The sequence below is a fragment of the Antrostomus carolinensis genome, unplaced genomic scaffold (assembly GCF_000700745.2).
Source record: "Antrostomus carolinensis isolate BGI_N321 unplaced genomic scaffold, ASM70074v2 scaffold9199, whole genome shotgun sequence".
Classification (NCBI taxonomy): Eukaryota; Metazoa; Chordata; class Aves; order Caprimulgiformes; family Caprimulgidae; genus Antrostomus; species Antrostomus carolinensis.
The window spans coordinates 46,083-67,376 of NW_010336557.1; the positions used below are offsets into that span (position 1 = coordinate 46,083).

At 39.7% G+C, this 21,294-nt stretch overlaps 1 protein-coding gene across 1 annotated transcript in view; it reads left to right on the forward strand.

The window, feature by feature from the left end:
• WDPCP (WD repeat containing planar cell polarity effector) overlaps positions 1–21,040 on the forward strand; it is a gene marked incomplete at both ends in the record, with an annotated part of 65,791 nt that extends 44,751 nt beyond the window's left edge. The window contains 2 exons of the mRNA XM_010174911.1: positions 14,712–14,775; positions 20,938–21,040. Coding sequence (XP_010173213.1) covers positions 14,712–14,775; positions 20,938–21,040 — 167 coding nt within the window. The remainder of the gene's footprint in view (positions 1–14,711; positions 14,776–20,937) is intronic.
• Positions 21,041–21,294: the final 254 nt, after the last annotated feature.

Sequence of the window (21,294 nt, forward strand, 5' to 3'; positions counted from 1 at the left end):
AACTCTGTTGTACATAAGATAGTGCACGTGCTTCTTTCAAGAGCAAAATGCAGCTCTGATCACGTTCACTGGTAGAACTTTGGATGGATTCATGAAAAATCCCCTTTGTCTGAATCAAAAAATTAAAACCTCCACCATGTTTTTACTGTTTTCACTCCTTCACAAATCTTCTCAGAAGTGTTGTCTACTCTTCCCACTGTTCAGTGTAAGGCTACTGGTTAAATGCAAAGAAGAATTTAGCTACATGTTGGGCAGAACATCCATAAGGTGATGCGACTTTACACAGAGAGCTTGACAGAGCTCCTTCGTAAATAAACATTCATAAAGGAGATGAGAAAGTATAGGTGGTCATTGGCACCAGGGGAGATGTGCTTCTGGCCAGTACTGATTTTTATGAATTACTTCACTATTCAAGAGTTCTGAAGTGTAGTGCTCTACTACCTGACATGATGCCTTGACACAGTCAGAATCACAGAATGTTGGGAATTCGAAGGGACCTCGAAAGATCATCCAGTCCAACCCCCTGCCAGAGCAGGAACCTAAATGAGATCACACAGGAAGGCGTCCAGGTGGGTCTTGAATGTCTCCAGAGAAGGAGACTCCACACCCTCCCTGGGCAGCCTGTCCCAGGGCTCTGTCACCCTCACCGTAAAGAAGTTTCTTCTCAAGTTGAAGCAGAACCTCCTGTGTTCCAGCTCACACCCATTCCCCCTTGTCCTACCATTGGGCATCACTTAAGTCCAAGACAGCCTTTGAAAAACTAAAATCAAGCTCTTTCGCCCTGTGGGTACATCACTTACACAGGACTAACTACCCCTTGGTAAGCAGGTTCCCGTATCACTACACTGCAGTCTGCAGAGTAGCTATTCACTGTGAGTATTCCATCCTAAATAGGACCCTAAATCAAAGGTGAAAAAATGCCTCAACTCCATAGGAAGAGTTTGCAATCCCATCTGCTGCCAACTGTATGGAACTGAGGGACAGAGTGAGCAAAGAGCTTTTATGATCCTTTTTAAGAGCACCCTAAAAGTAGAATCTATAATTATATTGGTACATAGTGTGTCACAAAATATGTATAAACATTAATGATGACATGGTTTCAGGACTAAGCATGTCTTTTATATTCATAAGGTAACCTATTAGGCATTAAATTATGCCTTCAGATAAAATGACCGGTGATGTCAGTCAGGTTCTCTATGGTGGCCACATGAACAGAATTCATCTCTCTGGGAGTAAGTTCAGTAGCAGCATTCTGACTAAAGTAGCACCTTCTGGAGAGGACTTTGAAGAGTCATTTTTTGTCATCTTGTGCAAACGATCAAAACCAAACGTTTTCATATTACCACGACACTGATAAATGAGAATTTCAGTTGCTGTGATGGAACCGCACATGAAAAGATTCCCCTGATCATGCTTCTTGACCTGTTTTAGAAGCAAGAAATAAAGGCACCTATTTAATGGAACTAGATTAGATTTGCAGTTAAAGAGGTTGAATAACTCAGGAAAAGTTTAGAATGTCTTTTCTTCAGTCCTATGTTGCTAATGATTTTTTTTTTTCCCTTAAACCACAACAGTTTTCAATTTCAGTCAGATGCTTTGATGCTGCAGGAATGGCTCCAGGATTTAATTCTCTAGTGGCTATTACAATGTAAGAAATATTGAGCAAAATATCAAGGGGAGGGGGGAAAAACAAATGACATAATTGCTTGAGAATAAAATTCCATGAAGATAAACCACAAGAAATCTCTGTCAGAGATTTGGGTAAGATTTTGTACTGAACCAAAGGGGAGACACGGGAAAAAATGGCCCCTCCCACACACTTAGAGCAATCCCAGAGCTACTCTAATAGGCAACCATTTCCCACAGCCACCAACAGATGGCTGTTTGGTGGCCCAGAGTGCCAGAAGTCCTCCAGATCTCGGCTACGTCCCCACCCATGGGACTGCACGAGAAGAAAGGAACACAGAATAGCTACGCTGGACTAATGTTCTTTGTGCCAAGGCTATTCCCACATGCTGATTAATGTGACTTTGATATTGCTACTTTTAGGAGCTGAGCCCACATAGAGACCATTGTTTTCTTGTGTTGTGTAACTGATAATCTGCCCTCATAAGGTGGCTTTTTCCTACCATACCAGCTGTGCAATTCCCCTGAAATCTGAGGGGCTTTGGACATACATTGAGTGCAGAAGCAACACAAGTATACCATATTCATGGACAAAAGCTCAAGAATAAGGTCTTAACAACACATCTCCACCCTTGAGCTCCTGCAGTGAGTCAGCCTCAGCTTGGCTTTGCAGGTCATCTGTTACTCTCGCCTCATCAACTCTACCTGATGGTAGATACTAATGGTATCTCTTTCTGGGGTGACACTCAAAAATCTCTTCTTGAGGTCCTGACCAAGAACCTGAATTTTAAAGTTGGGTGTTTTTTTTCTTTTGTTTTGTTTTGTTTCCCTTGTAGTCTTTCCAGATTGATTCATGTCTCATCTCTTTACCAAGATACTATTTCTCCATTCATCTTCAGAGTCTTCCTGAGCCTCACCATTACATTTCACCTTTCTGTATATGGACCATCTGATAATATTCTATCTTGAGCTCAGCTCATCAGAACAGAACATGGCTTGGCAATCTGTAATCCATTTGTTGTGTGGAAAAATTTTGCTTGTTTTCCTACCTAAAGAGCTTTGTTTTTCTGACTTTTCTTCCACTTCCATCCAGTACCCTCCAGGAAGAGCCAATTAAATAGTCAGGCAGCCCCAGGCTTCCTGTCTTCAATGTCTAATCTTCTTGTTTGCTATCTTCAAATGCAGAGCTCCCTTTTGTGGTTCTTCACAACCAAAGAGCCTGCTAAAGAAAGGATACTATAAGTAAAATTTAGAACAAAAGTCAGCAGTAGTCAATTGTCCAACGACTGGATGTAGTGTCTTGGGGCTGCACCTCACCTCTCCTGACTTAATAATGTGGAATTTAGATGTCCTACATGCTCACCTGGGCTTCCTCTGTAGTTAGTATAAAGATATGGGCACCCAAAGGATGAGTAATCCCACGGAAGGGAGATGTCTAAGATAAGCTTGAAGAATCAAACGTCAGTGCCTATCCCTATCAATTAACTATAAAGGGAGCCTACCTGATTAGTTTAAATTAGCCATGTAAAGGTGAGCTGTTTGAAGATAAATGGAATGATTTGCACTGTAAAGGTCTAGCTCCTGGATCACATTAATTACTGGCCAGTTAACAGAAAGATCTTAGGTGCTCAGATATAGTTTCTGTAATAAGAAGAGAGGCATGAAGATTAGCAAAAATATATGACAAAAGGTTTAGAGAAAGACACAAAAAGCAGATAACCATGCAGATCTCTCTTAAAATCCCCTTTTGACCAGTTGGCCAGGATAGGACAGGATGGGAGAGTTTCTTAGTTTACACTGGCGTGTCTTAAAGTATCAGTAAAAGAGGTTATACTATAGATAGATAAATATATTACCAGCACTAGATAAAATTAATCCAGAATTTCTGAAGGAAAATATGATGTCAGTTTTCAAAACACAGTCTGGAGAGACCTTGAAGAACTCTAACCCTGTAAGTCCAACCTCCGTACCAGTGAAATTAGTAGAAACTGTGTTTTTAAAAATTGTGCACATACAGGCAAATACATTGTATTGGGGCAGAGTCAGCAGGATTTCTGTAAAGCCAAGTAATGTCTGAAAACTCTGAATTCTTTGATGTCAGCAATCATGTCAGTAATGGATATCCAGCTGCTACTGATCAAAGTTTGACCACTGAAGACCTTTTTGGAAGGTCTCCCACCAAAATGTCTTAAAGAAACCAAGCTGCCACAGGATAAGAGGGAAGCTCCCCTTTCATAGATAAGTAATTCATTAAAAAGTAAAAAAAAAACAGAGTAAGAGTAAATGGTCATTTGTCAATGGAGGTCACCAATGGAGATTGTAAGTATAGCAGATCTGTACTCGTAAGTAGCCTGGCAAAGGAGCAAGTAGTGAGGTGCCAGCATTTCCTAATGATACTGAATTATTGAAGAACGGCAAAAGGGCTTCACAGGACTCAGTGACAGTGTCAAAACTGAAGAGAAAGTTAAATGTAAATAAATTCAAAGTGAAGCATATGGCAGGGGGTGACTCATAACTTCATGTATAAAATGATGGAGTCAGAGCTCACCATTATTATGGGAAAAGAATGTGGTCTTATAACTCTACAGCTACAAAATAGTCAGTTCAGTGCTCAGCACAAGTGCAAAAAGTAAATTGGATGCCAGGAATTCTGAGAAAAGGAATGGACAAGAAAACAGTGAACTTCACCTGAATTTTGTGTGTAGTTTTGGAGTCCCATAATCTGTAAAAGGATATAGTAGAACTCAAAAAAGCTTTAAGAAGGGCAGCCAGGATGATTAAAGGCATGAAACAGCTTTAGTGAAAGGAATGATGAAGTAGACTAGAACTCCTCAACCTAAAGAAGAGGCAACTGCGATAGAGATCTATTAAATTCTGCTAAGGAGAAAGGGGACAGTAAATGACTGCTCATTGCTTCTTCTAATACAAAAACTAGGGGTCATCAAGTGGAGCTAGCACTTGGCAGTTTCAAAATATAGTGATTCTTCACGTAACGTATAATTAAAATATGAAGCTCCTTACCACAGGATGTTGTGGATGGTAAAATTGTATATGAGTTGAAAGGTAAGGTTCAGAGAAGAGAAATTCACTGAGGAATACCAACACAGAAACCACCTCTGGTTCAGCAAATCTCTGAACCACAAATTGTTGGATACTGGGAGACTACTTAGGGAAGTATCACCATATGCTTGCCCTGGTCTTACAGTCTTTCCTAGGCACCTAGCTGTTGGCAAGATTTAGGTTAGACGTACCTTCAGTCTGAGCAAATGGTCATTCTTATGTCTCACGTTCTTGTGCATGGTGCTGTGCAGAAAAAGCATGAAATACTCATTAGTTTTCCATTTGCTCCCTCAAAAATGTGCCAAAATTCGTTATGATCAAAGTTCTAGAGAATTTCTTGTCTGGCTCTCCTGTGGCTGTATTGGCTGTAATGTGGGAATTTGCCTGGGTGGGATTTTTGTGAGCATTACCACTGCATTATTTTGTTATAAAGAAATAATATTGGCTATTGACAAACTTAGAGAAAGTAAATATACTGTAATGGACCTGTAACTCAACAAGTGATTCAAGACTTGGCCCTGTACCATGACTTTGTAATTAGATATTTATCTTTAGGCAGCCAGCTTTAGAAAATATTGAGCTAATATATTTTCTCTGAGAAGACTTAACACTTAAAAAAACGTATCTTATCCAATGTCAGGCATGAGGGAGAATTGGCCCTGTACCTCATGGAAAGTCAAGGAGGAATCTTTGTCCATCTTAACTTTAATACCAAATTTCCATCTGCTGCAGTTTGAAATTGCAGAGATATCACACATATACAATAGGGATTTATTATAGAGGCAGCAACTCATCCTTAGCCATAGCGATGATACTGGGCCTCTGTTATAGAGCTGTCTTTAGTGTGTAGACATGCTGATATGTTTGCTCAATAAAATCCAGCTTTCAAGACAGACTGTTAAGTTTACGTGATCACCAGAGTGAGAGGGATAAAGCTGGCAAAGAAGAAAAACGGAAGCGAATTAATGCAATAAAGGCTAGGATTTAACAGACAGGGTTGAGTAAAATAAATGTGAAACAACAGGTGTCGCTGACTCTTATCAGCATTTTTAATTAACATCTGTTTTTAGCCCGGAGTACTTTGGAAGAGTATGTTGGAGTGTGTCTGTATTTAAAGATAAAGATAGACTGTTGAGAAGTTATGGAGTAAGTAAGAGGTTGGGGGAACAGAGCGTTTTGGCGGTGGGGGGAGGCTGTCTTGGCTAGGTGGGTGTTGGTTGCAGCTTAGAGAAACCTGAAGGAAAGCCACGGTGATAAAATTGCAAGGTAGGGAAATATTGCTATGGCAACAAAATACATTCTGTTGAAGGAGAAACGAGGATGAAAAAGGGAAATACAGAGTGCGGGAAATTCAAAGGAAGTACATGTTACAAGAGGAGAAAAGACTGAATCTAATTTAAAAGAAACAAACCATCATGGTTTCAGTTTATATAATAATAATTTAAAATAGTAATGAATTGCTGTTCTCCAGGCTTTCATAGCACCTACTGTTGAAAGTCTTAGACCTCTTGACAGACAGGAAAGAATTATGCTACGCAGTAGGAAAGCGTTGTTGTTGCTTCCAACTGTCTTCCTCATCAGTGGCTAACCCAGGCTACATGAACCCAGGCTAACACGATTGACCAACATCACACGGGAAGTGTGTGACACCAACGTTCATAGAATCAGGATCTGTTAACTACTCCTTCTTTGGTTTAGACGTAAGATGGTCCTATAGTTTTAAACTAATGCTGTTGTATAGTTAATTGAGCAAAGGTCAACAAATAAATGAGGTAGCTTTTTTAATAGCTAAAACTGCTACTTTTTCTGGAATATTTCAAACATCTAGACTATTTCTTACTAAATATGGATTTTAAAAGTTCACATGATGCCTTCTTACCCAACTACTTAATTCAAAAATTACCTTGGTTCACTTGAAAATCCAACTCAAAAATGCCTGAACAGCTTTTCTTTGAACATAGAAAATCTGTTCGGAGAAGAAGCGTGTGTTTAACATAGTCATCTGAACTATTTCACACAATAATACATTTAGGTTTCCTAGAATAGAATATCATCCTAGAAGATAGGAATCACATCGTAAGTTGTTGGTGGTTTTGGGTTTTTTGTTTTTGGTTTGGGAACGTCTTCAAGATTCACAGCCAGTTACAGCCCTCGAGGGCTTTCTCTGGCCAGGGAGTCATACTGTCTGGCTCCCCTTATTAGCTTTCTCTTTCCTCCTATTTTTTTAATTTGGTTTATTTGTTTGTTTTCTTGCTTCATACCAGAGGATACCCTTTGATGTGAAGGACATTCGGTTCTATGCCCAACAATCTATGAAGTTATAGGTGGACTTCCTTTAGTTCAGCGATAACGTAATTTGACAGTACATTTCAAGTAACAGAGATTTTGAGTGACTTGAGATATTTGTGCCCATTTGAAATCTTCTCATGGTTATTCACTAACTTTTACTTGAGATATATTTACATAAGACCTTTGAAAGATTCCACAAGGGATTTCTTTTTAAACAAGTCACTCAGGCCCCAAATCCAGCGCTTCACTTAACATGTCCATATTCAGGGCCTATAGAAAATTACAGGTCATAAACCCATACATTAATTCTTTGCTAAATTTGGGCCTGAAGGAATGTATAGATTATACCTGGACAACCTTTAGAGCTTCTGCATCTAAAATACAATTTAGAAGATTATCCCCTTGACTCACATCCATATAGACCCGGTGGCTGTTTCTCCATTAGCCTATGGTGTGCTCTGCAGCACTTTCTCTTTGTCAATATGAGAGTATCTTAGAAGGCAATAAGGTTGTGGACTGCCCTCAGAGGTTTGTGTGTCCTGTTCAAAAGAGCTCCTGATTTTAAAAACTAGTAGCATAATAGCAGGAGATTGGCAAAATAATGGCACTAGCATCTCAGAGGTCCTAACTTACCGATGCAACCATTGATTCTTCTGTCAGTTCCCTACTAACTTTGAGAATCATCGATGAATCTCAGCCAACTTCACAGAGGGTAGAAGTCTCAGAAATAAACAAATGCCTCCGAGTTTTGTGAAAAACAGCAACCAGTTAAGGTTAAATAGGATGCAGGTAATTATCTCCATCCCAAAAAGCTACAATGGAAGTTCAGCAGATGTATGTTCTGCCAATTGAGACACGCACTGCTGAACACCAAACACAGTCTACGTTGTCTCTTACTCAAACCGTTGTTGGGAGGAGCTGAGTAGACCCTACTGGGAGTAGGAGCGTGTGTTGGTAGGGCACATCAGGACCAGGTGGAGTTACTGTGCTGAGGCCTGTATAGGAGGAAGCACAGGAAACTAATCTTTGCTGCTCATGGAATATTTTCTTTTAAAAAAGAGCAGTTACAGTTTACATTTCTGATTGTAATACGTGAAATTCATGGTATGGCTTTGCACATATGTTGGTGTTGAAATAGTCTAGCTGGAGTAAACTAATACCCAGCAATTAATTGATTTTTTGCCAAAGGAGGTGAGTTGTATCAGGGATAGTCTGTTTTCCAGATTCATTATCCAAACAAATAAGTTAGTATCAGGTGAATTCAAAAATTATCAGACCAACTGCCCCAGATTGTGAGATTCTGAAACATAAACTCACAGTTTGGGGAGAGAGGAAAAGATAGACTTTTTGGAGAGTTCCGGGTCTTTAGGCTTCATTCAGTGGTCTGATTTATTTACAATTAGGTGTCCTACTGAACTCATTAAGGTAAAATCGTATCAGGTTTTGGTTGACTTTTGTTCAAAATGTTTTGGTGGTTTTTAATGACATATAAGATATTTATTTATTTATTCCTCTCCAGGAACTCTTAAGTAAAGTGCCAGTATTAGAGCATTCCCTATAAAATGAAAGATATAAATCTTTGGCTAATACTATATTTCATTGATGAATGTTAGATAGCAATCTAAGTCTTCAGAATTTACTGAAATTTTACTTTAAAATATTTCCTTGAAGGTCAGTAGAATTTCAGGGTTGTCATTTTAAAGGATGCGCTAAGGATACACCTCAGTACTTTTCACGTGGAATATATAAGATCTTAACCCCTGTGCCAAGGTTTTTAAAATGGGCTCTGAAGCTGTATTCTGAAAGACAGCCACGTGTCTACATCACAAGTGTTATATTCAACAGTTGGTTGGAAACCAATCTCTCCCCATTTACATCAACCACTTAGCAACCTAGCCACACACTTTTTACATTCTTTAACCTGATAAGCTCTAATTATTCTGCTTTAGAATCCCATTGAAATGGGGTGCAAAGTCATTTTACAGACATTGTTCTTTATTTTAATATTGTCTAATTTAAAAGGAAAATATTTCCAATAATAACAACATTTTTTTGAGGGGGAAAAAAAAAACAAACCACCATGAAAACCATTTCTGTTCCAAAAACTGCTGATATGAGAACTTATGGGAAACAGCTCCTTTTATGAATAATTATTATTATTGTGTTTAAGAAATGGGCAAGATGCCTAGAAATTGAATGAAAGAATGAGCTATTAAATTGAAATATTAAATGAAATAACTGAATTAAAAGTGATCATGTAAACCCTGCAGTAAATGTTGGGAGCTGTAGCTGATTGAACATATTTTCATCATCTGTTTTGTATGCTTAAATACAATTGCTTGATGTAAGTAAACACTTGATTGATATTCTGAATACTTTAAAATCTGCATATGCATCACAGAATACTGAACAATTAAAACTTAATTTCAGTGTAGTTTGATTACATGTAAATGATTTCAATATTCATTTTTTTCCTGTTCTGTTTGCTCGGTGCGTATTTAATATTCACTTTTTGAATGCATATCACCCTTGATTGGACTGAGAGATGAGGATGACTCGGAAATTTCTTCCATTAAAAAGGATCGCCTTATAAATATTATTTGTGCCACAGCTCTTCCCCTGCAGATTATTTTCTAAATGTTGTGTACTCTTATTGAAGACAAGGAAAAAAAACTGCTGCAGCCCTCCTTTATCAGCCCAGCACAAGGAATATGCTTACATGGTCGATGGGCATGTCTAAGAAGGCTTGTTGGTTGTAACTAGTCCCTAAAGAAATGTTTCCATCTTTTTTTGCACTATATTTCTCTCTTGCTTGCATGAGCTCTCTCTCCCTTCCCTTCCTCCTCCCTCCACAGGATTTTTTTTTTCCCCTGGTTCCTGTACTTATGAGGTGTTTTAATATTATGGGTAAATATTATAAATATTTTCAAGTTGACCATTTCCAGCCTGAAAAAAGGATCTCTGTCTTTCAATTCAATTCAGGTGTTGTGGAATACAGGTGACAAAATTCTGCCTTTCGATATCTTTGTAGAACCTCTCATAAAAACCAAAGAGAGTTCTTTTCCCGCAGGCTGCAATCCACGCGCGTTGTTTTGATCTACAATATTTAAAAGCACCTTTTTTCTGAACATCCAACAGGAGGAAACCCTGGGCATTCGGTTCTCTTTTTGTTTATGCCAGTGAAAAGAATAACCTCTCTGAAGATAACATTAGAATTTTTTTAATTATGTATTTTGTTTAAAATTAAAATGCTTTCCTGGCATCTTTTCAGTTAAGTCACATTCACAAAATACAAGCAGGCAACAGGTCTGGATTCTTCTCTGCCCTGACCATTTTTGACTCACATGACCCTTGTCATCTCTCTCACATTTCCCCTTTGTTTCCATGTCCATACAACAGATGCACTAATCTTTTTAAATTTTTGTAGGGTACATAAAAAGGTTGCATAAATGAGTATAATAAGAGTATTATTTTATGATATGAGAATTTGAACTTAATATTATGCGTACTAAACTGCTTGCAGGGAAATGTTTTCCTATCTGTCCCATATAGTTAATCGCAGTTTGAGAGTTTTAATCTTGAAGGTCATATTTCTGTTGGCTGTCACTTTGACCAAACAAGTGGCTGAACTTCATGGTTTACAGGCAGATTTCCTTATCTCTCTTTTTCAAGAGACATATAAGTCTTGATTGCTGGAGTTACTGTGAAGCGAGCAATAACAAACAAGGTGGAGGGAAGGATGGGAAGACACTTTGAGACCAGTACCCTGTAGATGCCATTTTAGAAAGCAAATATTGTCATTGTAGCACAAGAACAAAAGGGAGGGTGTTTTGCTTGGTCTTTTTGTTTGTTTACTTGTTTGAGGAGCTGATAAGCTAGAGGTGAAGTGTACTAGCAATAGCAAGAGGTCTTCCCACAACAAAACGTGCTTATAAAACACACACTATTAGCTTGAGGTTGGTCTCATGCTGGACAGGACTCTCTCTAATTGTTCTTGTCAAATAAAACCAACACAGCTTCCATGCTAAAGAGACTCAAAATAACAAGTATCTTCTAGTAAAGCTAGTTCAAAAAAACCTCGACATTCTTCACTGATTTAATACTGTTTGCTTAAGTAATGCAAACTTGTCACTCTTGTTTGAAACCTCCAAGTTATTTTAAAGCAGTTCCATTTATAATAATTTATGAAGTATCTGTGATGGTTATTTCCAGCTCTTTTGTTTTATGAAGAGCATTTCTTAGATACTCTTTTTTTTTTTCCCCCCTCTTTTTTTTCCCCTCAGTACAGATCTCAAAATAATGAGGTGACTTCACAGTTTTCTGAATAGGGGCCATAATGAGACTGAAGTATGTAAGTTGATTAAAGGAAAAAAACCAGAAATCTTTGTGAAACAGCAAGGAAATGTCAGCTTTAAGGCCATGATTCCGTTCTGCAGGTCAATCAAATGAGAAAGTTACTTTACATTTTTTGGTTGCAGGCATTTTTGCCTTGGCTAAAGCAAATGTCATTCAAATAGTCTTTAAAGTTATAACTTTGGAAAACAGTGATGCAGATGTTCTTTTTAGGTAGTCATATAGCCGGTTTCTGTTTGGTTTCCAATTTCCCCTCTAAGTACTAAGAATGTATGTTTAATGCATAATTGAAAAGAAAAATGTGCCGGAAAAAGATATACATGATAGCTATTCAAGATACACATATTTTAGCATGTACTTATTTGTCTTAATTAAAGCATAGCTTTGGAAGCAGCATTACAGGGCAATGTATTTTCATGGAAAATCCTTGGTAGAAAGCCTGTTGAAAGGCTTCAGATACGTAGATATGCATGATAAAACAGTGGTGAGCTGCCTGCTCCCCGGCGTTCGAGAGGTTAACCTTAATTCATCTCTTCCCCTCCCTTAAACAGGTTCTGTGAGGAGGGCTGCAAATTAGTGCTTGGAAGACACAGCAGGGAGATTGGCTTTAGGGAGGAAAGGACTCCCAGCTCCAGCTCTTAGGAACCTCACCTGGAGAGCGCATTTCCTTTTCTACTTAAGCGAACATATTATGCCTTCTTGTCACAAATGTTATTCCTCGAGGAAAAGTCTTCACCGGCTCTATCTCGCAATCTGCCCAATCATTCTAAGTGTGTGGTAGAAGAGCACAATGAGGCTGTAGCAAGAGGGAGGCAGAAAACTGCTTAGGCTTTTGGCCAGAAACAGGAAGGGACATCCTATGGGACTCCTTCACCCGCCAAGGGATGGGTGATTCCCATGTTTCCCCTGTGCTCACAATGGCCTGAAGAAGAGCTACAGCATTGCCCACCGTTTCCTAAGATACCCTGAAGAGACAGAGCTGTCTAAATTTTGGCATCCATGTGATGCTGCCGGACAATATTAGTTGGATGAGCACAAGTTACAACTTTCTAACACTGAGAAGATGCTGCTTTTTTCCTGCTGGGGCAAAGAAGTCATCTCTTTCCCAAATTTCAAGCATCTCCAACTGATCTATTGTTGAAATTGTTAATGGGTGAAAAGAGGGAAACTTTACCAGTAGTGGGAAAGTATAGAAATGGTTCTGCAAGGAATCAATCTTTTACTTCACAGCTGAAACGAAATAGGGGTATTTTGGTTTTTTGCATATCTAAAAATAATCACCAAATCTATTTTTTTTGGTAGGTATTTTTAAACAGTTTAAAGCGTGCAGTGGAAGAAAGCGTGTACGATAGAATCACCTTCTCACAGTACAGAGTGGTTGTCACATAGTGATTATCTACATCTAGTACGAGAGAGGTGGGGTCAATCTCTTCTCCCAAGGAGCAGGACGAGAGGAAATAGCCTCAAGTTGTGCCAAGGGCAGTTGAGATGGGATGTGAGGAAGAATTTCTTTGCTGAAAGGGCTCTCAGGCACTGGAAGGGGTTGCCCAGGGCAGTGGTTGAGTCCCCATCCCTGGAGGGATTGAAGAGACATAGTGCTAAGGGACATGGGTTAGTCGGGGACTTGTCAGTGTTGGGTTCATGATTGGACTTGATGATCTTAAAGGTCTTCTCGAATCAAGGCAATTGTGGGGTTCTGTGATTAGCCCAATGTGGAATTTCCCGTTGTGATTAGTGTTTGCCACTACAATGTTGTATATATTCTCAGAAAGCTTCTGCTGGATGTCTTGTTCCCTCCTACTTCTGTGGAATTACCAAGGATTGCAAACAAGAGGACATGTACAGCCTTCCAGAGTATCTCCATCTCGTGTGGGTCTTTGCTGTAGTTGCCAGGAGATGGTGTATGGTCTCAGAGTACGAATAAGATGGCAGTCTGTGTCATTACAAATGGAAGGAGCTGTTGTTCAGCAAGCCCTCAATCCACCAAAGTAACGGTCTCTGTATGCCATGATACAGCCCTCCTGGGTTAATGGTAAAGATGAAGTTTCAGATCCACACTGCTCCCTTACTACTCGACCTTGTGGCCATCAGATCAAGGAAGGGGATTCTGCCCCTCCACTCCGCTCTTGGGAGGCCCCACCTGCAGTGCTGCCTCCAGTTCTGGGGCCCCCAACATCAGAAGGACATGGAGCTACTGGAGCCAGTCCAGAGGAGGCCACAAGGGTGATGTGAGGGCTGGAGCAGCTCTGCTGTGAGGACAGGCTGAGAGAGTTGGGGCTGTTCAGCCTGGAGAAGAGAAGGCTCCAGAGAGACCTTCTAGTGACCTCCCAGTACCTGAAGGGGCTCCAGGAAGGCTGGGGAGGGACTTTGTCCAAGGGCAGGGAGTGACAGAACAAGCGGTGATGGCTTGAAACTGGCAGAGGGGAGATGGAGATGAGATGTGAGGAAGAAATTCTTTGGTGTGAGGGTGGTGAGACAGTGTCCCAGGTTGGCCAGAGAAGCTGTGGCTGCTCCTCCCTGGAAGTGTTCTTGGCCAGGCTGGATGAGGCTTTGAGCAACTTGGTCTAGTGGAAGGTGTCCCTGCTGCTGGCAGGGGGGTTGGAACTGGATGAGCTTTAAGGTCCCTTCCAACCCAAACCATTCTATGATTCTGTGATTCTACCCTACTGCGTCTCTAGGTCATACTTAGGTGGTACCTTCTAGAGCACATTTAGAGGTAATTTTTACTTGTAAATTTTGCTCTTTTTCCCCTTATTTTACCTCATTGACACGATCTTCACCATAGGTTCTTCAGAAAACCCTAAGGAGTCTGTGCTAGTACTGGGCTGAGGGAGTTAGGAGGCAAAGCAGTGTCACCCTACCTTTTGGAGTCCCTGGGGACTCATGACTGCTTAGCATGACTCAACTGGATTATCATCTTCAGAGAGCTGTATTGAGGGATCTGTGAGGACGAAACTCAATGCAAACTTCTACAAGGACCTCTGTAGTCTTGTGACATTTGGGATTAGTTTTTCTGTAGGGGATTTTTTGAGGTTCCTCCCAATGTTATTTGGGTTAGCATCTATCTATGTTGTGGTTGGTATCTTAAAGGATCAGTGTGCTATGATCTACAGTACCTTCAGCTCCTTTCACACTCAACTAGATCTGATGGGACTCAACACTGAACATAATACTTGCTGAAGGTTTTAAATTATGAAGAAGGTTAAGGATAGTCACTGTCCTGTCTCATAGTTCTGCAGTCTAGTATGAGCGTATCAAGTTCCTCCAATAAAGCTTTGGCATCACTTTTGATGAGAATCAAAGGACTTCATGTACCCATTAACAAAATCTGATGCAGCTCTTAAATTATTCTCAGCAAGCAACATGTCTCCTTTTTCTTGCAGGTATCAGAGATTTGAGAAAGCATTTCTGCTAGCTGTTGACATAGGTGCTCGGGACCTGTTTATGGTGAGTCATTTCTGGAGACAGAAGCTGTTGTCAGGATGTTACTTGTCAGCTTTTGTGCGCTTTGAGATGGATCCGTGTCATTTGCAGTCTTAGCCACATACTGAAGACAGAACTATTCTACCTGGTTTGCCCTTTGCCATCATGAAAGTCATCAATAGGAATTGAGTGTCTTTAGAGTCATTGACATTCTCCCTAGCATGACCTAAAGGCTATTCTTTATTTTCCTGGAATTAATGTATATGTTTTTGAACTTTCCCCTTCTTCATCTGTCCTGATGTGGGCGAATGTCATCTTTCACCCTAATAAGCTTATAGGTTTCTAATCCCTTCCTTTAAGAAGTGCAGCTGCTGAGCCCTGGACAGAAGAACTGGCCGTATCCTGGGGATCCTCAATGCTCTGAGTTTGTCTCTTAGCATTTGGTGAAAAGTGACAAATTATGAACGCTTCTGCAGGTACTTTTAAAACAACAAAGCTCAGCAGCGTCAACCCGAGGGTTTTTACATTTCATGCACTCTCTGCCCCCTCCCATTTAATTAGCTACAAAAGTAAAATTAACCAGCTCTTAAAAGGTCCTCTGTGTGAGCTCTGCAGGAGGCTCTTGTTTTATAAGATCTTGCACCACAATGTCACAGTGAGGTCAGATGGACAAAGCCAATCGTGCTTTCCTAGTCTCTCAGCATGTTGCTGCTCCACAGCTGATTTCATTGTTTTCAAAGAAACAATAGGAAAGGGGCTTGTTGAAAAAAAAAAAAGAAAAAAAAAGGCCCTTTGAATGATTCGTTTGCTTGACTCTTTTGCATAATGAAGACATTCTGTTGTTTAAATTAAGCTTTGACACTAGATGTTAATATCATTTATCCCATTAAGTCACTTGCCCTGCTAGTTTGATCTTGATATTTAAATTGTATGTTAAATTACACAATTAAATCCTGCTTTTATGGGTTATGAAAATTCCCTTCTAATTATATAAAAAGTTGTGTGAACCTTTTGATGTTTTTTTCACGGCTCTAATCATCTGGCTTGTTCCATCTAATTAGAAAGATGTGAATACTGCGATAAACTTTTCTAAGAATGCATCAAAAGAATGTGATGGAAATGTCAGACTTTTAGGAAATTCATTGCATGTTTTATGTTTACTCTCCTTGATTTTTTTTTTCTCTTTTTAGCTCATCTTTTTCTTTTTTTATTGAATGTAACTTCTTCAGCACAAATTTTATCCCTAATCAAGCTAAGCACTGCTGCAGCCACAGTTAAGATTCAGATTGCAACACGTCTGTGGCAGGTTACAGCTTTTTTGTCACGGGCTCTCCCACCATCCAGATAATAAATTCTCCATTCTCCAGCATTTGGCCACCATCTCAAGGGCTCTGTCTCATATGGCTGAGACCATTTCCTACATGGTTTGTTTCTTTTTCCTTCCCTCCACTGACAGCAGGACTGAGGGAGCACCTCTGTCCCAGGGTGGGAAACACCGGTATTGGGTCAAGAGATGAGGGCAAAGCTGCTAACAAGAGGCAGGGACTGTCAGTACCTGGCTCCACAAGTGGTAGCATGTTCTCCTCTCAACTAAAAGACTTTCCAGCTTTCTTCAAGAAGAGTTTCAATATTCACAAAGAAATTAGCTCCATCCTTTCCTTTCATCATTGTTTTCCCTTTCCTCTCTCGACACCTACTTTCCATTTCCCCTCTCACCAATGCTTTTAAACATAAATATATCACAGAACCACAGAATTACCTTGATTGGAAAAGACCTTTAAGATCATCCAGTCCAATCATTAACCCAACACTGACAAGTCCCCGACTGATGTCCCTCAGCACTATGTCTACACAACTCTTCAGTCCCTCCAGGGATGGGGACTCCACCACTGCCCTGGGCAACCCCTTCCAATGCCTCAGAACCCTTTCAGCAAAGAAATTCTTCCTCACATCCCATCTCAACTGCCCTTGATGCAACTTGAAGCCATTTCCTCTTGTCCTGTCACTTGTTACTTGCAAGAAGAGACACACACTCGCCTCTCTCCACCCTCCTTTCAGGGAGTTGGACAGAGCCAGAAGGTCTCCCCTCAGCCTCCTTTTCTCCAGACTCAACAACCCCAGTTCCCTCAGCTGGGAACTCAGCACACTTGTGCTCCAGACCCTTCCCCAGCTCCGTTGCCCTTCTCTGGACATGCTCCAGCACCTCCATGTCCTTCTTGGAGTGAGGGGCCCAAAACTGAACCCAGCACTTGAGGTTCAGCCTCACCAGTGCCCAGTACAGGGGGAAGAGAACTTCCCTCCTTCTGCTGGCCACACTAAATTTTAAAATACATTTCCACATAGTTCCACCTGGCTTACATTACTGTGCGATCAAGACCAGTTCTGTGTTGTCCTCGTTCTGCTTGCGTTACCTTTGAGATTCCTCATAGTTTCCCCTAAATTATGCAAAAAGCAGCACACACACACACCTGCCTTTCCAAATCCTCTGTTAACTCACCGCCTCCTCTGGGGAAATGTCCTTTTGCTAATTCATCTCCTAAGTAAGATACTAATGAACAAACTTTGCAATAAGCTGACAGTGGCACTGCTGCAAGACTGCTAAGTACTGGCCTGAAGAAATTTAAAGGTGCATAGGTCATAAAAAGTATTTATTTGTGCTGTGGTAATTTCTAGGGAATCGGGCTTCATTGCACTAAATACTGTGTGAAAATGAGATAACCTGTTCCCTGGCAGCTTACAGTCCTTCTAGGTATTGTATATATAACACCATTGCTAAGCAAGGTTTGTGCATCCTTCACTTCTGCTTAACACTGAATAATTTGTATGTATTGTTTATATAGGTCAAAATGCAATTAATATTATACAACTTGACCTTACCTATATTTAAAAGCATTTCTAATTATGTGCAGTACAAGTAACTAATATATAGGTCAATTGTTTGTACTGTTGTTTTACAGACCGACCAAATCCATTTATAAAACTTCAGATGGCTCTAGGAGTCACGCCACCTTATTCCCAGTTAATTTAATGGGATTTCAAGAAGAAATAGTAGACTAGAGAGAGATATCTGATGACACAAGCAAAATGAGAAAGACAAAATCTATTTATTAAAGGGGAACAGAGAAGGAACAAAAACGGAAAGGATGAAGAGGAGCAGATATAACAGAGGCTGAGGGAGGATCCAAATGTTGAATAACCATCTTCCGAGACTTGAATGTCTTGGAGAATTTATCCTGAGCTTCTCTTTCACCAAACAGGGCTCTGCAGCATTCCTGTTAATTGTTTTGAGATTGCAAAGAAGTTTGGGGGAATGCTATCTGAAGGCTCATTTCTTTCATAGAAATTAAAAAGAGAAAAAAAAATAGGCTTAAAAGTTAGTAGCTATAGCGTCACTGGTATGATGCCATAACAAGACACTGCTGTGTCTCTCCATAAGCTTTACCCTCACGTCACATCTCAGTCCCTCAATTATTATCATCTCCTACAAAGTTCAATAAAAAAATAAAACTGAAAAGGACATAATATCACGAACAACAGCTACATTTATTGGACAGTGACTGATCCAATCTGTGACAGAAAAGATCAAGCAAGAGAAAGGTTGTTAGCTTGAAATCCTTTTGTAGTACACTCCAGCTGAAAATTCAAAAGGCCATCCCACGTACCAAAGGTAGCAAAAAATGCAAGGAAAAGACACTTTAATAAAACTGTCAGATCTTGGGTGATACACTGATGAGGAAAGTGCATGTTTCGAAGAACCGTTGGAATGTTGCCCAGAAATATCCCATAGACAAATGCACATCAGCGTTTCAAATGACTTCTGCTCACCGAGGGCCAGCTCTGTGAGTCACAAAGATGAGGGGAAAAAGCCAGTAGTCCAAAAAGTAATCAAATTGTTAAATGATAAAATTACAGCCCTTTCAGCAAACTCCTGAGAAGCGGCTGGAAATTGTTTTTATTGTCACCGTTGTTTTTTGAGAGGAACGCGATCTTTGGACTGATCAATTCTTAGATAATTATGTGAAAAAATCTGTAATGAATATTCAGCTGATTTAATTCTTTTTTTTTTTTCCCTGTCATTCTTTAAGGCACCCTGTTATCCAGTGTTTCTTCTTTCTCTTTTATTTACTTTTGAGATTTATTCTAGTTATAAATTCTGAGAAAAATCCAATTTTTTGGATTATTTGAATGAGGCACACCTAAATTGATCTGAAATTGTCTAATTAGGAGTTTTTATATCTGTAATTTTTTCTTTTGAAAGCTTGTTTAGAAATAAGAACTACTTTTTTGAAAAAAATAATTTATGACAGCACCTTGAGGAGCCACGAAGAAAGCCACTTGCCAGCCTACTGCTCTATCTTTATTTCTCACTACCCCTGTTAGTTATGGGTGATATCTAGTGATGGATATGTCACATCTTTACATTTCTTGACTCAAAACGGAAATCATGGTCAAAACCAAGATCTGAAAGAAGCAGATGTTTCGATACACACAGCATGCACAACCTCTTAACCGAAAGAACTTGCTCATTTTCTGCTGTTGTTTCCATCCCCTCCCCAAGTTTATTATTTCAAATTGCAGTGTACAATAACTGCTCTTCGTTTGAACTACAGCAAGACACTCATGAAGCGTAGTCAGAATGTATTTTAAATTAGAGAAGACAATCTGCCTATACATTCAAATCCTTGTAAGTTCAGACTTGTTCAAGAGCCCTTAGGTTTTCTGTTGTTATCTAAATAAGCTGACAATATCTACCGCTTAATCTTCACAGAAATCATTCCTTGCTACTCAGGCCCTTTTCTCCTGACAGCAGTGTTAGACCTACAGAGAGAGGAAGTACAGAGTTCGCAACAAGTTCGTAACTCATTACTTTTCTCCAAGACACTTGCCCATTTCTTAAGTCACACCTGTGTTTGGAATTAGAAAACGTTGCCGTCTCCTGCAGACTGTTGGGATCCTGCAAGGTTTTTCCCACATAATCAGTCTGTTTCCCTAGTGCTCTCAGTTTGCTTCTTATTCCTGTTCTAATTTTTTAATTATCCTTATTAAATGAGGGGGTAATAAAATCAGCATCTTTTTTCTCCTAATACTATGGCTCTGACTTTTCTCATTTAGGTTCTCTTTCTAGAATAAGGCCACTTTTTCCTGTTAGAGCTTCTGTCATATTGATGAAGGTGTCTGTAAATTCACACTGAGAAGGACAGTTTCACCTGAAACCTTCAGCATTAATGAGAATATAGCTGCTTGTATGGTATGCATAATATATAGCAGTATATATAGTATGCTGTTATGTTATGCTATTTATACATTATGGTATGCTATAGATATAGTATACTTTTATGGGAAATATTTCCAGCAAATACTCCTTTTCCCTTTAAATTCCTGCATGCAATTGATTGCAGAACCATGGCCAGGAATGTCTTAAATCTTTGGATAGCAAGTGGCAATTTCAGCAAAGAAGTGAGGAAAAAAGACGTCACTGACCGTTTTTGGGTTTCCCTCACTTCATATGTCTCAGTTCATGCACAGAGCAGCCTGTGGCCATGACACCAAAGGAGAAGGGGATTAATTGTCTCTTTATTAATGGTCCAGGATGAAACTTTACTTCAAGGGCCAAAACCAAGGGCAGTGAGACTGTAATTTGTCACTGGGAATATATTCTCCCACAAATTGTGCTGTATGTAGTACAGGTGGTTTTCATCACCTTACTCAAAGAATAGTAAGAGTAACATGACAACCTCCAAACAAAAATGAGTCCTAAAAGAGCTTTACCCCAAAACTCATGTCCTAGGTGTAAACCTTAAGACACTTCAAACAGGGGCTGTCAGCCAGAAGAGTTCTAGTACTTCAGATGTGGTTTACACAGTGCCACCTGCTATCAACCCTCTTATAATTCATTTGGCACCAACAGAAGTTACTTTAAAAGCAGGCGGATTGGTTTCTTTCATACACTGAGTCGATAGCTTCACTTTTATCGGTGCATGATTGGTCAGTGTTTTATTCATTGCTGTATTCAACAGCACAAATTTGCACTGGGAAGGAATTAAAATGTGATGGTAGGTTCATCAGTTCCATCTGTGTTTGTGATCTAAATAATAAAAGAACCTTTTTCTTTCAAAATCCCTTTTGTTACTCCTATGAGATTCATTTTAGATTAATCTTTTTTCTCTCTCTCTTTTCTTTCCAAAGGACATCCATTACCTCGCGCTAGATAAGGGCGAATTGGCACTAGCTGAAGTGGCAAAGAAAAAGGCTAATGACATTGATGCAGAATCAATAACTACTAGAACTGGTAAGAATTAATGGTGTTTAAAAAGCCCTTTTTGTTTTAATCAATACATGTCCTGTAAAACACCATGTTATATTGGTAGAGGGTTATCGTTTCGATTGCATTGTTTTCTTTGAAAGCGAGACAATATTTTTATTCATAACTAAAGAGGGAAGCTTATGGAAATAACATAGCTTTGCCTTTTAGTACCCACGTGAGGATTGTGTCAATGCAATAGCTATGAAGCAAAAATCACACAGAATCACAGAATGTTGGGG